Here is a 12,907-nt window from a genome sequence, read left to right on the forward strand (position 1 = left end):
GTAGCGCAACGGTGGAGTTCTCTGCTGCAGACCCTGGATGACTCTCTTGCCTTTTTAAGTCTAGACTAATAAGTTAGCTTCTTTTCTGCTAACTTTGAACAATATTTTTCCTGAATTATCAAATTCTTGTGTGCTTAATAAACAGATCTGAAACATGTAACGTTTAAGGATTTTTTTTTAATAAAGGGCTATATTTAAGGGTTATTTTTTTTTTCTTCTGAAGTTTAAACATGCCCTCATTAAGATAAGCATCTCTGATTTGGCTGCAGAAGAGAAGACCTGGAGAAGAAATCCTGCCAGGAACTGTGACATGCCAGGAGCTATGGGATATCCTATCCCATGTCTGGTACCTGGTGTGGACTGGGGCAGGATCACTGAGGATTCAGCTGCATAGCTCTGTCACAGCTGTACAGCTCCCCTGAGACCAGGCTCATTCTGCTGGGAGGACTCCAGATAAAGGTGTGAAGAAAACTACTGACTGCAAGGCCCCTGGTGATGTAAGTGCTTGTTGCACACAAGTTGGTGCAGACGGCCAAGTGCTGCATCTCCCCTTGGAAGGACTGGGATGTAAAATTAGCTCCAGTTCAACTTCTGCTTTGGTGCAGCTTCCATTTGGAAGTCTCCAGAGTCTGCCCTGTGACTCTGAGACCTCAGCTGGATGCTTTTCTACTCCTCCTCATCTTACCTCAACGCCTCAAGACACCTCTTTCAAAATCATTTGTCATTTGAGCTCTGCTGTGTGACAGTAAGTGCTTGTAGTGTAATTATTTCAGTGGGGAATTACAGATGTATGAATACTTTGGTTACTACTTCAAATAAGGATGGGACCTCATTAAGCTGTAGAATAAATTCATAGTTGATATTTTGGATTTTTTTAAGCTTTTAAACAGCTGAGATGCAAAAAGCATTTGTAGATTTCTTTACTCTCCTGCCACTGCAAGCAAGAGATTCATCTGTTGAGATGATTACACAGTAAGATACAACATGTTCAGAAAACCTTCCCTGTAATTTTCACAGTTTTACTTTTCTTTTTCTTTTTTTTCCCCCCCTTCTATTCTTGCCCAAAATGCTGCTTCTATTTGCAGGCATTTGGGCTGTTCTGTAAAAGCTTAATGTCAAACTCAGTAAATCCTTCGCTGCCTTGATGTGTTAGAGCAGAGGCTTCTCTGCTGGCAGGGTTCCCAGCACTGGGCTACTCGAGTAGCTGTTGTCTGCAGCTCCTCAGGGACTTCTGGTCACTTACAGACTGAATTTGATTTTCAAGTACTTCCTAGGTGAGAATGGGGAATGTACTGAGTGCCCACCTCCCCCTCCTTGCCATGAACAGGGAGCAGTGGGCGTTGAATTCCGGTTGACTCATTGCAGTGGATCTGCATTGCTGAGGTTTTTTTATTTTTAGATGGAGGGATGCTCTGTAATATTTCAGCACAAGGGATGATTTACTTGTTTCGTTCCACTTCTTGTCCTTAAGTAGCTGTTCTTAGTTCTGACTATGTGCTTAAATTTGATGCTTTAAGTAATATAGTGTTTTGTAAAAAAAGTGGCTGGCCAGGATCCTGAGTATAATAAAATGGACAACAATGTCAAGTGGCCTGCTTTCATGTTGACTACAAGGTGGGAATTCAGAAAAATCAAGGAAAAAAGGCTAAGGAGCTAGTTCAGAAAAAGTGGAATACTAAAAAGGATAAATTTCCTGAAAATATTAATTATGGAATAGTGTAATTTGATTTCAAATTGCTATAAATATTGCATGAAATAACACAGGTAGTATAACATAAATTACAAAAAATGGACCTTTTTAGTTTAAAGCTTGGAAGGAACCTTTACTATAATAGTGGTGCATTAACCAGCCTGCTGAGGATTGTTTAATTTGTTTCCCAGTCCCTGGGTAGATGAGATTTAAGTGTAAAATAACCACAGGGTAATAATAGACTAAGTGAACTTGATGTTTATCTGTCAATAGTTTTACTTGCAGAGGTGGAAAGCTTCTTTTTAATCTTTTTTTTAATCTTTCTGCCTGTAACCACTTCTTCTAGGTTTTGTGTTGGTTGTAGAATATCTAATGTGATTAGGATCTTGTACCATAGCTGTGTTTTTTTTGTTTTGTTGTTTTTTTTTTTTTTTTTCTAAAGCAATACAATACCTATAAAGGGCTCATTAAAACCCTTCTTTGGATACTGACAGTGAATGTGAGTGCTAGTGATGATCAGACACAAACTCTCCCTTCTGTGCTGTGAGACCCTGCATGGGGTCCAGCAGCCATGAGATATTGCTGTCAGATTTTCTGTGTAAATTAGTCCAGGTTCAGTTTAGTTCATAAAGAAGGCAGTAAAATTGCCAAGGCAGCTGACATTGACCTCACCAGAGTAGCAGAACTGTGATGTAATCTGGAATTTGAACTCTCTCTCCATCATCAGGTTTAATAACTTTATGTCCAAAATAGTGCTGAGTGGGTATGAGAAATAAATCCCAGCACTATTGCTGTTCCTGGGACTTGGTTTAGGCTATGGTTCGGTAGGGAACTGGATTTTGGTTTTAAAGATAACTGGGCTAGGTGGTGCTCACAAGCCTGTGGGTTGAGAACCCAGTAAAATAAGTTCTGGCTTTAGAATAGTCAAATATCTAGGAAATATTTTTCCCTTGTTAACCTATTTACTTAAGTCCTCTAACAGATATGTGCTCAGAATATATATATGTAGTATATATATATGTAGTATATATGTAGTATCTCATATACACATATTTTTTGCATTTATTAATATATAATTGAAAAACAAATAAACAGAAATTTTCTGTAATGGACATTTTATTGCATAGTCAGTAAAATGGAAGAGTTATGATTTATGCTTCCCTATCCCAACTGGCTACACTGAGAAATGGAAATAATGATGGGGCTGTGGCTCAAACATGGGATTTCAAAGGAAGAATGGCTTGGCTGTTGCTCAGATTTTCTCCATGACCTCCAGAAAGTAATTTTCTTAACTTCCACTTTGTTGCCTGTACAGTGTGATTGCTAGTGCAAAAGAACCCTGCTGGAATTTTTTAAGTAGGAAAATATTTTAAAATTCCTGATTCATCCAAGCATCGTGCGTGCACTGTGGTCCTCCAGAATATCTTCAGCATCAGTCCTGTACAGTTTGAATTTTTACTTAAGGCCTCCATGTATGCACCCTCTCGTGTCCCTGTCATTGCCCTTTGTCCCCCAAAAAGGAAGGTACGGTGATTGAAGCAACTGTTAGCTGATGGCTAATCTTCTTTCTTTTTCCCTTCCACCCTTCCTAGGATGCAGGGGCTTTAATCCAGGATGAACGAATGCTACTATGACAAGCGCATGGACTTTTTCTACAACAGGACCAAGACGGACACAGCGGATGAGTGGACAGGACCACAGCTCATCGGTGTTCTATGCTTTGGGACATTTTTCTGCCTTTTCATTTTTATTTCAAATTCATTGGTCATAGCAGCTGTGGTGAAGAACAGGAGGTTTCATTTCCCCTTTTACTATCTTCTGGCCAACTTAGCAGCTGCAGACTTTTTTGCTGGAATCGCCTATGTCTTCCTGATGTTCAACACCGGCCCGGTGTCCAAGACGTTGACGGTCAACCGCTGGTTCTTGCGTCAGGGTCTCCTGGACACCAGCCTGACGGCGTCCCTGGTGAACCTCCTCGTCATCGCTGTGGAGCGCCACATGTCCATCATGCGCATGAAGATCCACAGCAACCTCACCAAGAAGAGAGTCACCTTCTTAATTATATCAATTTGGGCCATTGCTATTTTCATGGGTGCTGTTCCGACCTTGGGGTGGAACTGTCTCTGTGACATTACTGTCTGCTCATCCCTGGCACCCATTTACAGCAGAAGTTACCTGGTGTTCTGGAGTGTCTTAAACCTGGTTGTGTTCTTCATTATGGTGGTGGTTTACATAAGAATCTACATGTACGTCCAGAGGAAAACCAATGTCTTGTCATCACACACCAGCGGGTCCATTAGCCGGAGGAGAACCCCTGTGAAGCTTATGAAGACTGTCATGACTGTCTTAGGTAAGAGACTACAAACCATGATGGCCAAGGCTAGTGGTGCCAGTGAATTGGTTTGTGTTGGTTTGGTTTAGTTTTTATTTGAAACAAACCAACAAAAAATTCCACAAAAGTTGCTCAGCCCTCCTAATGCAAAAAAACCTCACTGAATTTGCAAGTGCTGGAGGCATCTAGCCTTCTGTGTGCTTTAGACAGTGAAATAGCTTTTGCACTATGCAGAAACATGGAATAGAGGACTGGTCAACACATAAAAGTAGACATCTTGTTACAAAACATAAATTGCGAACGTAAAGATTTTTAGCTTTTTTTTTTTAAGCAGGAAGGTACAAAATCACTTTGGAGAAAGGCTTGTGAAGATTTATAATTACCTAGTAGAACATTTTCAAAATACTGGTTTTTAATATTTGTACAAGGCCGTGAGCACTAATATTGGATGTTGATAGTTGTCTTTGCACATCTTGGCTGTTTCCTGGACGTAGAATCTTCTTCCCCCTGGAAATGCACCTTCCCTAGGGAGAGAATGGCTGATGGGTCTTCGATAGGTATTTGCTTTTCAAGTGAAGGATTCACCTTCATTCTGTGGATATTGCATGGTGCCAATACTTTTAGATAATGATGGTACAATCTAGCCTTAGATCTCTAAATCATAACATGAGATTTGGCTTGAGTTTCACCCTAGAGACACTCTTGATCCTTGAGCAGCTCAGATCACTTCATTAGGGAATTGTGATGTAATGTACATGAAATTAGAGATGAAAACAGCAGGTGACAGATTCTCGGAACAAATACTAGCTGTAGCAGTCAATTTTCCCCAGAATTACTTGAATCTGAACAAGATGTGTTCTGGAAACCAGATATTGTGTAAGCAGGGCTCCAGGTGCAACTGGAGTTATACATTTGTGAAGCTGGGCTGGTGGTGGACTCTAAACCCACAAATATGGCTTTACTGCTCTAACAGCTGTTCTGAGGTTGGATGAGCCAATACAACAAAGCTGGAGCTTTTGGGAAAGCTGGTGGTCATGTATACCTGGGACAGAGTTGTGTCATACTGCAGCATGGTAGTATCACAGAGCTCTGGGAGAAAAGTGTTGTTTTTCATGGAGGTAGGGCTTGCCAGGGTAGGAAGTTCAAGTTGAGGACACTTTCTTCCCCTTGCAGTTTTTTGGATGTTGTTTGCATAGTCTGGCATCTGATTTTATTATTTTTTTCTGTAATAATAAAGCTATGCTACATAACACCTTTGTCTACTGAATGATGTCTTAAAGAGCTTCAGAAGCTGAACTCCATTAAACTTCACAGTGCCTGACCTTGTAAAAGAAAGGGGACTGATCAAGCATGTACAAGATTGTACATGGAATTGTACTTCTGGAGTTGGCTTGTCTGCTGCCAGAGCTTTTTCTTTCTAAATCCTTCCCCAGCTGTTCTTCTTTTGAGATTCAATTTGGTGGTTGCTCCTGTCTCCCTGCCCTTGTTGCAAGAACAAGGTTTGATCTTTTGCCCCACCTAGGCTCTTGTGCAGTGAAACCTAAACCATCCACCTGGAAGGAGAAAATCTCTGCAGGAGAACTCTGAATTGCTCCAAATATGCTACTCCTAATGCATGGAGATGAGTAGACTGTAGTTAACTGCTGCATTAGAAAGAGACAGAAAATAGAGCACTTTTAAAAAGCAGTTCTCTGAGCATTTCTGTTGAAGGCAGAACTGCACCCTGCAACCCCTGTGGGTGTTGGAAGGACAGGGATGGTGGATGCCATTCTCTCATCCCTCATGGTCCTTTAGCCTGTGGCAAGCCTTCAGTGTTCTCTGTGACTGTGCTGCTGTGTGGAAATAAACCTCACGTAAAATCTCATTTCAAACTTGATATTTCTTTTACTAGAGAGTGGAGCTTTAGGACTACAGGTTGATTTGAAGTTCAGCATTAGCTTCTTCTTACAGTATATGGCTTTTCAGCCATGAAATTGAACTATAATTCAGGCAGAACATTTAATGTTATTGTGTGCTGGGCCAGGCAAATTTAACATAGCCTGAGCACTACTTTGTAGATCATAATTTTGTATATTTACTTTGTCAGTCAGAAACAAAACTGAAACAGAGCCTGCTTCCAAAGAAGTTAAATTAATGCTGGTGTTGCTGGGTGTGCAGTCTACTTCAAGATCATGGATTAGAAGAAAGGTATCTTGGCATGTTCCTTCATATCAGTTTTCCAAATTTTGACTTTGAGGGGCATTTTATAACCATTTATTCCCAAGAATGACAACCTATCTTTTTTTAAACAGTTTGAAATATGTTCTCCTGGCCAAGTCATTCAAGCACTGTGTGCAAAATGTATTAAAAACCAAATAGCTTGTTTTCTGGACTTTCCAATTACCACAGGAGTCACCAAGTGACCAAAGTGATTCTTCCAAAAATTCTGCTCATAACCACTGATGCAAGAGCCTAGATCTATATGCAGCACACAGGTTTTACCCAAAGCAGTTTTTTTTTTTTTTTTTTTTTTTCAAAACATCTGAAAATGCTTTGGAGTACATGCTTGATATCATCTTAACTAAAAGCCCATTGCAAGATACCATGCTGGATAAAGCGTAATACACCTCAACATTCTTGTTCATGTGCTCTGTTGGTTTTATGGAAGATTCAGGACAAAATCCTTCTCCTCTGCTGCTGTGTGGAAGGAGGCTGTGTGTAGTTGGGTACTGCTGGCATGCTGCTCCTCCCAGCTTCCTCCTGCTCCCTCCTTGAGAAGGCTGGGCTGTGGCTGGCTGCCCTTCCAGCAAAACATCCCTGTCCTCTCTGGGTGCTCTCCTCCTGTGAGACTACACCTGAGAGTTGGGGGAATTGAGATTTTAGTGTGATTTCATGGATTCCTGGTGACCACAGCTTCAGGTGGCTTTTTGCACCATCACTTAAGCTTGGAGGGTCCCTTCCAGAGACTTGGAGTCCACTCCCCGTCATCTGCATATTCCTGCCATAACCCCTAAAATTGTCCATCGTGGCATAGGAGTAAGGCTTTCCCTTTGGCATGCTGAACCACAGGAAGTTATCTGGTGGAAAGTGGAAAATTTGAAACCAAGAAAAAGGTGCTAAAATCCTCTTGGGCTGACCTTGTGGTGTAACCCCACCTCAACCTGTGACTGTAGCTTTGAAGAAGAGTGTCTGCAGGTGTGTGGGTATGTGATTTTTCAGGTGGTTGTGTATGTGGTAGCTCCTCTGAACCTGGCAGTGAGATTCCTGCTGAAATAGCAGCTTTGGAGGGGATGATTTTCAGTTTCAGTGAATTTATAGTTTAATTGGTAACTTACTGTTTTAACTTGGTCACACATGTGGCATTGGCAGCTGGAACCTACTGCAGTTTTTTTTCCTCTGTGTTGGAATGCTTAGGGACAGCCTTGATGTGCAGGAATTTGTGAAATGATGCTGTTGAAGCATCAGTAGTGCTTCCAGATCTACAGGAATTAATTTTTAAACAGCGATGATGTAATCTACAGGAAATTCCATGGTTAAATCTAATGGAAAATCCTTAAACTAACCTTGAGGCATTGTGACACCTGATCTCACATAATCTGGTGGAAAGACTCCAGATTGTTCTAATCTATGGGTAGCCAGGCTGTATTTCATGTCACATTTGTGAATTTTAAAGAGTCACAGAAGTTAAATTATTTTTGGAATGTGGCACTTTGTCAGGGAGGGGAGCTCCTATGGGATAAATATTCTGCAAACAAGAAAATTGCCAAAGGGCTGAGACTGAAGTATATTTTTATGCTTAACCATGGTTCCCTCTGAAAGCTTGGTGGTAAAAATAACAAAATCTGAGGAGGGCTGCAAGTCTGAGACATGCCTCACTTTCATCTCTGTCGTGCTAAGAGCAAAATGTGTTTTTGATGGAGTCAAAGCAGCAGCCCTGAGAAAGCATTATCCAGTAACTTGGACACTGTCACTGCATCAATTGTCCCATCCTTGTTTTCAGTCATGGGAAGTGTGTGGAGGCATGCCTGCAGGTGTCTTTTATCTTCCCTTACTTTTGCAGCTGAAATGTTTTAGGGTTTTGCTTGTGTAGATAGACAGGGATACATCCTATGAGTTTGTGGACAACTTGTGCCTGCAATCTTGGGTTCTGTTCGAAGGAGAAATCTGTGTCTTTTGTTAAATATGCCTTTTGGGGGTCTCTTTCCTCTCCTACTGACTTCCATAACAGCATGGTTGCACCTTGCACACTTTATGGTACAAGTGGTCAAAATGCTTTCAGCACCTATTCTAAGGAAGGTTTGTTACCATCTCAGTTTCTCATGGAGCTGGTGGATTGGCACCTTTGCCAGTGACCCTTGGCAGGAAGTGAAAGCTCTGTGTCTGAATACTTGTTGAGGCACTTAATTAGACACAGTACGGTTTGGGTGGTTGGGTTACAGCGCTTGTTAAAACTGATGGGATTTGCTGGTGAACCCCAGAACAGCAAATCTGTTCAGCATTTTCTCCATTGTAGATGATAAGTGAGAGCTGGTGCCCTGCTCACAACTGCTTACTCAACATGCAGGAGCCAAACCAGTATGTAGTACAAAGACTGACCAGGGAAAACAAGTGTTGTGGTAGCAGCATGCAGCTCCCGATGCCAGTGGGCAATGGAGGAATGTTACTGATGTTAACCAGTATCTCAAAACTAACACCATGAAATTAGTACTTAGCATCACAAAATCTTGGTAGAGCTGAGTAGAAAATTCAGTTTCTGAAGAAAGTGGTCTCTTGCCTTTCTGTTCAGTAGTGCCTAGAACAGAGTAAATCAGTTGAATTTTGTCTGTAGTCCAGGAGGACAAGGTTGCAGCAAGATCCACAATACCTTGTCCTGGATACATTTTTCAGCAATCCTAGTGCTTGCTAAATCACACAAATCCAGTTAACATACCATTATGGCCCACCTGTCAGTCCTTGATGGGGACAAGTGTCAGTGCTGCTGACAGCAGCCCGTGTGTGCAGCATGGCAGGGGGTGCCTGAGGTGCTGCTGAGCACTGGCTCTAGCACTGGGGTCCAGGCTCCCTCCCACTGTTGCCTTCCACAGCTTGAATTTGGGAATATCAGCAGCTTTTAAAAGATGAGGTGAACTTGCTTGTTCTACCAAAATTGTTGAACAGATATCCACATGCCCAGAAGACCTTTTAGGCATGTAGATGCTATTATTTGTTGAATTATTTTTTTCTAACCTCCAAAGTGGGGAAACTCTGCTGTGATAAGTGATTGGAATTTCCTTGGTACATTGTTCAAACTGTGACTGCTGGGCAGAGTTGTAATTTTCTATTTCTGTATGTCAGACAGCAATTGTGGCTTGTGCTAAGTTAGTATTATCATGCATATGGCTACTCCTTCCCTGGGCTCTGGGCAAGGGATCATGGGGTGCAGAGCAGTGAGGAGACCAAGGGGCAGATGGGGCAGTCCAAGGCTCCTCTCCAGCTTGAGGCTGAGGCTGCATTTGGTAGCAATGTTACCCCTCCTCTCCCCCACTCACGGTGTGGGTGTGCAGGAACATCGAAGATGCAAATGCAGTACTGAACTGCCGTCTAAGTTGTGGTTTTAATGCTTTCTTTGTGCTGTGTTCAGTCTGTCTAAGATCTCCCTTAGTCTTACTTTAAATTTTTTTTTGCCTCTCTTGCTGAGTCTTCCGCCACCACTATGCACTTAACTTCCTCATACTTTTTGTTTTGGTTTTGGCTTTTTTCCCTGACCCTTCATTTCTTTGCCCTGATCGCTATATCCTTCACTTCACCAACTCATCTATTTGTTTCTTCCTCTCTTTTCCTGTGCAACTGGATTTTTTTCCTGCAGCTGAATTAGTGTGTCTCAGCATGCATAGCCTGGACAGAGCAGGGGAAGGAGGTGAGCTCAGCTCTGAGCAGGGAGCCCACAGTGCATTCGAGGCAGTGGTATGCATCCTACACTTGCTGTGGGTTTCCCACCCAGGACATGTTTAAATTATTGGCACCTGCCTTATTAATTTGCACTGCAGAGTCAGCTGTAGGGTGGCAGGAGACTTCTCTCTTTAGGTCATATTATGGCAGTGGTGGAAGTGAACCACCTGATATCTTCTCCTGTAGTACATGAGAGAGATGAACTGAGGAAGCGTGTTCAAGTGCCAGTTCTCTGCTTTTACATGCTTCAGAGCTCTTGTTTATTTATCAGTATGGATAAATCACTGTTGGGATGACCTTTTACCATGTGTGTTTGAGTTGATGCTTTCAGCAGTCTGGATTCTTGCTCCCTGCAGTCTTCTGAGAGCTGCCCTGCCTCCTGCTCAGGGCTTGGCAGAGGAACTGCAGCAGACACAATCTTGCTACTGTCATTAGAATTTTGTCCTCTCCTGCTTTTATCATTTTTTTTGTGTAGAATTTTGACAAACTCAAAAATCTTGTAAGATATTAAGCACTCCAAAGCCCTAGAAGCTTGAAGTCAGGGGTTTTTTTTTATTTTTTTTTTTTTTTTATTGTCTCCTATATTTCTAGGTGCCTTTGTTGTCTGCTGGACCCCTGGCCTGGTCGTGTTATTGCTTGATGGCCTGAACTGTACTGACTGTGGGATTCAGAATGTTAAGAGGTGGTTTCTTCTCCTGGCCCTGTTGAACTCTGTCATGAACCCAATTATTTATTCATACAAAGATGATGAGATGTGGGCTACCATGAAAAGGATGATTTGCTGCTCCTCTGAGGATAAGAGCCAGGAGAGACGCTCATCTCGGATCCCCTCAACAGTTCTCTGCAGGAGCACGGATATGTCGGGCCACTACATTGAAGATGGCATTATTCAAGGGACAATTTGTGGAAAGGGAGATCTTGGTGACAAAGGAAACTCCTGAGCTCTGCAAGGGAATGACTTGGCTGGAAAAGGAGAGGGGGAAGGGAGAGGTTTTGTAAGAGGAGATTGACTGGCAAAGCCGGTAAACAATATATCCACTTTGTTCCAGAGCCTCAACTCCAGTGTTAACAAAAGTTCTTATAAATAATTGCCTGATGGAAAAACACTTTGTAATGAAGAAAACTTTCTGTGCTGCCATCCTTTTTGTCTTTCAAGTACATGAAATTGTTTTTTCATGTGAATAGAATAAATACCTCTCAGAGACTTCTTGTGCATGGAAACAAAATGTAAGCAATGTGGAGAGACCCTCCTTAAGCTCCTACAGAGAGAAGAAACCTGCCTGACTGTGAAGGTTTGGCAATCATTGAGTATTTATGCTTTGAATAGTTTCTGTGCATCTTGAGGAGGATTGTAGGCTCAGTTGGACAGAACTGTGACCTCTTTTCTTGGTTTGTGAAGTTCATGAAATAGTTCATGCTTACCTCTTCTCTTCCTCCTCCTTATCTTGCTTTCAAAATAGGCAGTTAGATAGTTTATTAAAGCTGTGCCAGAAACTTGGCTGTGATGGGAGACCCAGACCAGGTGTCAGTGTGTGTAAGTATGCCTGACCGTGGACTGTCAGGATCTGAGAGTACAGAAAGCACAAAAGCCATTATTTCTTCCATAGTGGGGTGAATGCTGCAGGCAAAGAGAGTGCACTCTCTGCTGCTGTTGGGTAGGCAGGCATTCAGGGTGGGTTAACAGAAAAGCAATGAGGCTGCATTCATGATGGTAATTTCTTGCTTCCCTAGATAACATTAAATGGGTGTGCTTGCCTCTCTTTACCTGCCATGCCACTGAGAGAAATGAGATCCAAAACTCTGGTTTACAAAGGAACTTTTAAGGGAAGTTTAAATACCCTTATGTCCAGGTTCAATAAAGCTATTTAAAATCGAAATTAATTTACAGGTAAAAAAAGCCTGAAATCAATTTAAGCCCCTACCATAGCACAGTATGCATTGATTGTTGGACCTTGTCTGGACCACATAGAACCTCTGATTTACAAACAGATCTTACTGGAACAGGTACTTGAGCAAGAGACCATGAAACAGTGGGCGATGGAGGGCTTTCAGCATTGTGACTGATCAAATCTAGTGCAACCACAACCCAGACTGGAGTTCTGATTTATGGACCATGCTCTAACAGTGTCCAGCAATACAAAACTCTAGGGTAAACTTCTTATATTTAATCTTTCAAATTAAAAACTGGATTGTAGATTTCTCAGTACTCTAAAAAGCTGGTTCATGCTGCCGTGTTTCAACAGCAGTGAACTCCCTGTTGCCATTTTAACTTCAAGAGGAGTTTCCTGTGTTGTCTCCCAGAGAAAGTCTGATCCCTGGTATTAAGGCAGTTGGCCACAACCAGAGGTCACTTTGAAAAGCTTTGAAAGTTTTGGCCACTTGGAATTATTAGAGAACAACACCAAGAGCCAACACCAAGGACAGAGTTTATGAAGCTGAAAGATAAAGTTCAGCTGCAGTTTGGACAAATTCTTCCGTTGGTTCCACTTGCATATGGATACCTGGACTGTGTTGGTCAAAACAGAACCAGCCCTTGGCTCAAAGGCTGAGCAGGGGAGTTGCAGAATGCACTGGGGGACTTCACAGCAGCCCTTAGCACATCTTACAAGCACAGCAAGGCCCTGTTCAGAGAGCTCATCCATAACATGCATTATCTTGTAGGGATGTGGCCCAGTATTCAAGGTAGATGCTGTATTTGAGTAACTCTAAAAACGTTTACACATTTTTTGCTATTATAATGCAATTTTTTTGGTGCAAATACTACTTCACTGCTTTGGTGTTCTGAAAAGTGTGTCAAGTGGTGCTTTGTAGAGGCAGTGGTGTGGTGGATTGAGCCTGGCCGGAGACCAGGTATCCACCAAAGCTGCTCCATCACTCCTCTCCTCAGCTGGACAGGGGAGAGAAAATTAAACAAAAGGCTCATGGGTCAAGATAAGGACAGGGAGAGATTGATCACCCATTATAGACTTGACTTGGAG

General features: G+C 42.2%; 1 protein-coding gene across 1 annotated transcript; it reads left to right on the forward strand.

Annotated features, from left to right (window-relative positions):
* The first annotated feature begins 3,304 nt into the window (after nt 1–3,304).
* Nucleotides 3,305–10,870, forward strand: LPAR3 (lysophosphatidic acid receptor 3). Its single transcript, XM_062497511.1, has 2 exons — nt 3,305–4,040; nt 10,521–10,870. Exons 1-2 carry the CDS (start codon nt 3,305–3,307, stop codon nt 10,868–10,870), a joined length of 1,086 nt encoding a protein of 361 aa, XP_062353495.1.
* Nucleotides 10,871–12,907: the final 2,037 nt, after the last annotated feature.

This window comes from Cinclus cinclus, chromosome 8, assembly GCF_963662255.1.
Source record: "Cinclus cinclus chromosome 8, bCinCin1.1, whole genome shotgun sequence".
NCBI classification, from domain to species: Eukaryota; Metazoa; Chordata; class Aves; order Passeriformes; family Cinclidae; genus Cinclus; species Cinclus cinclus.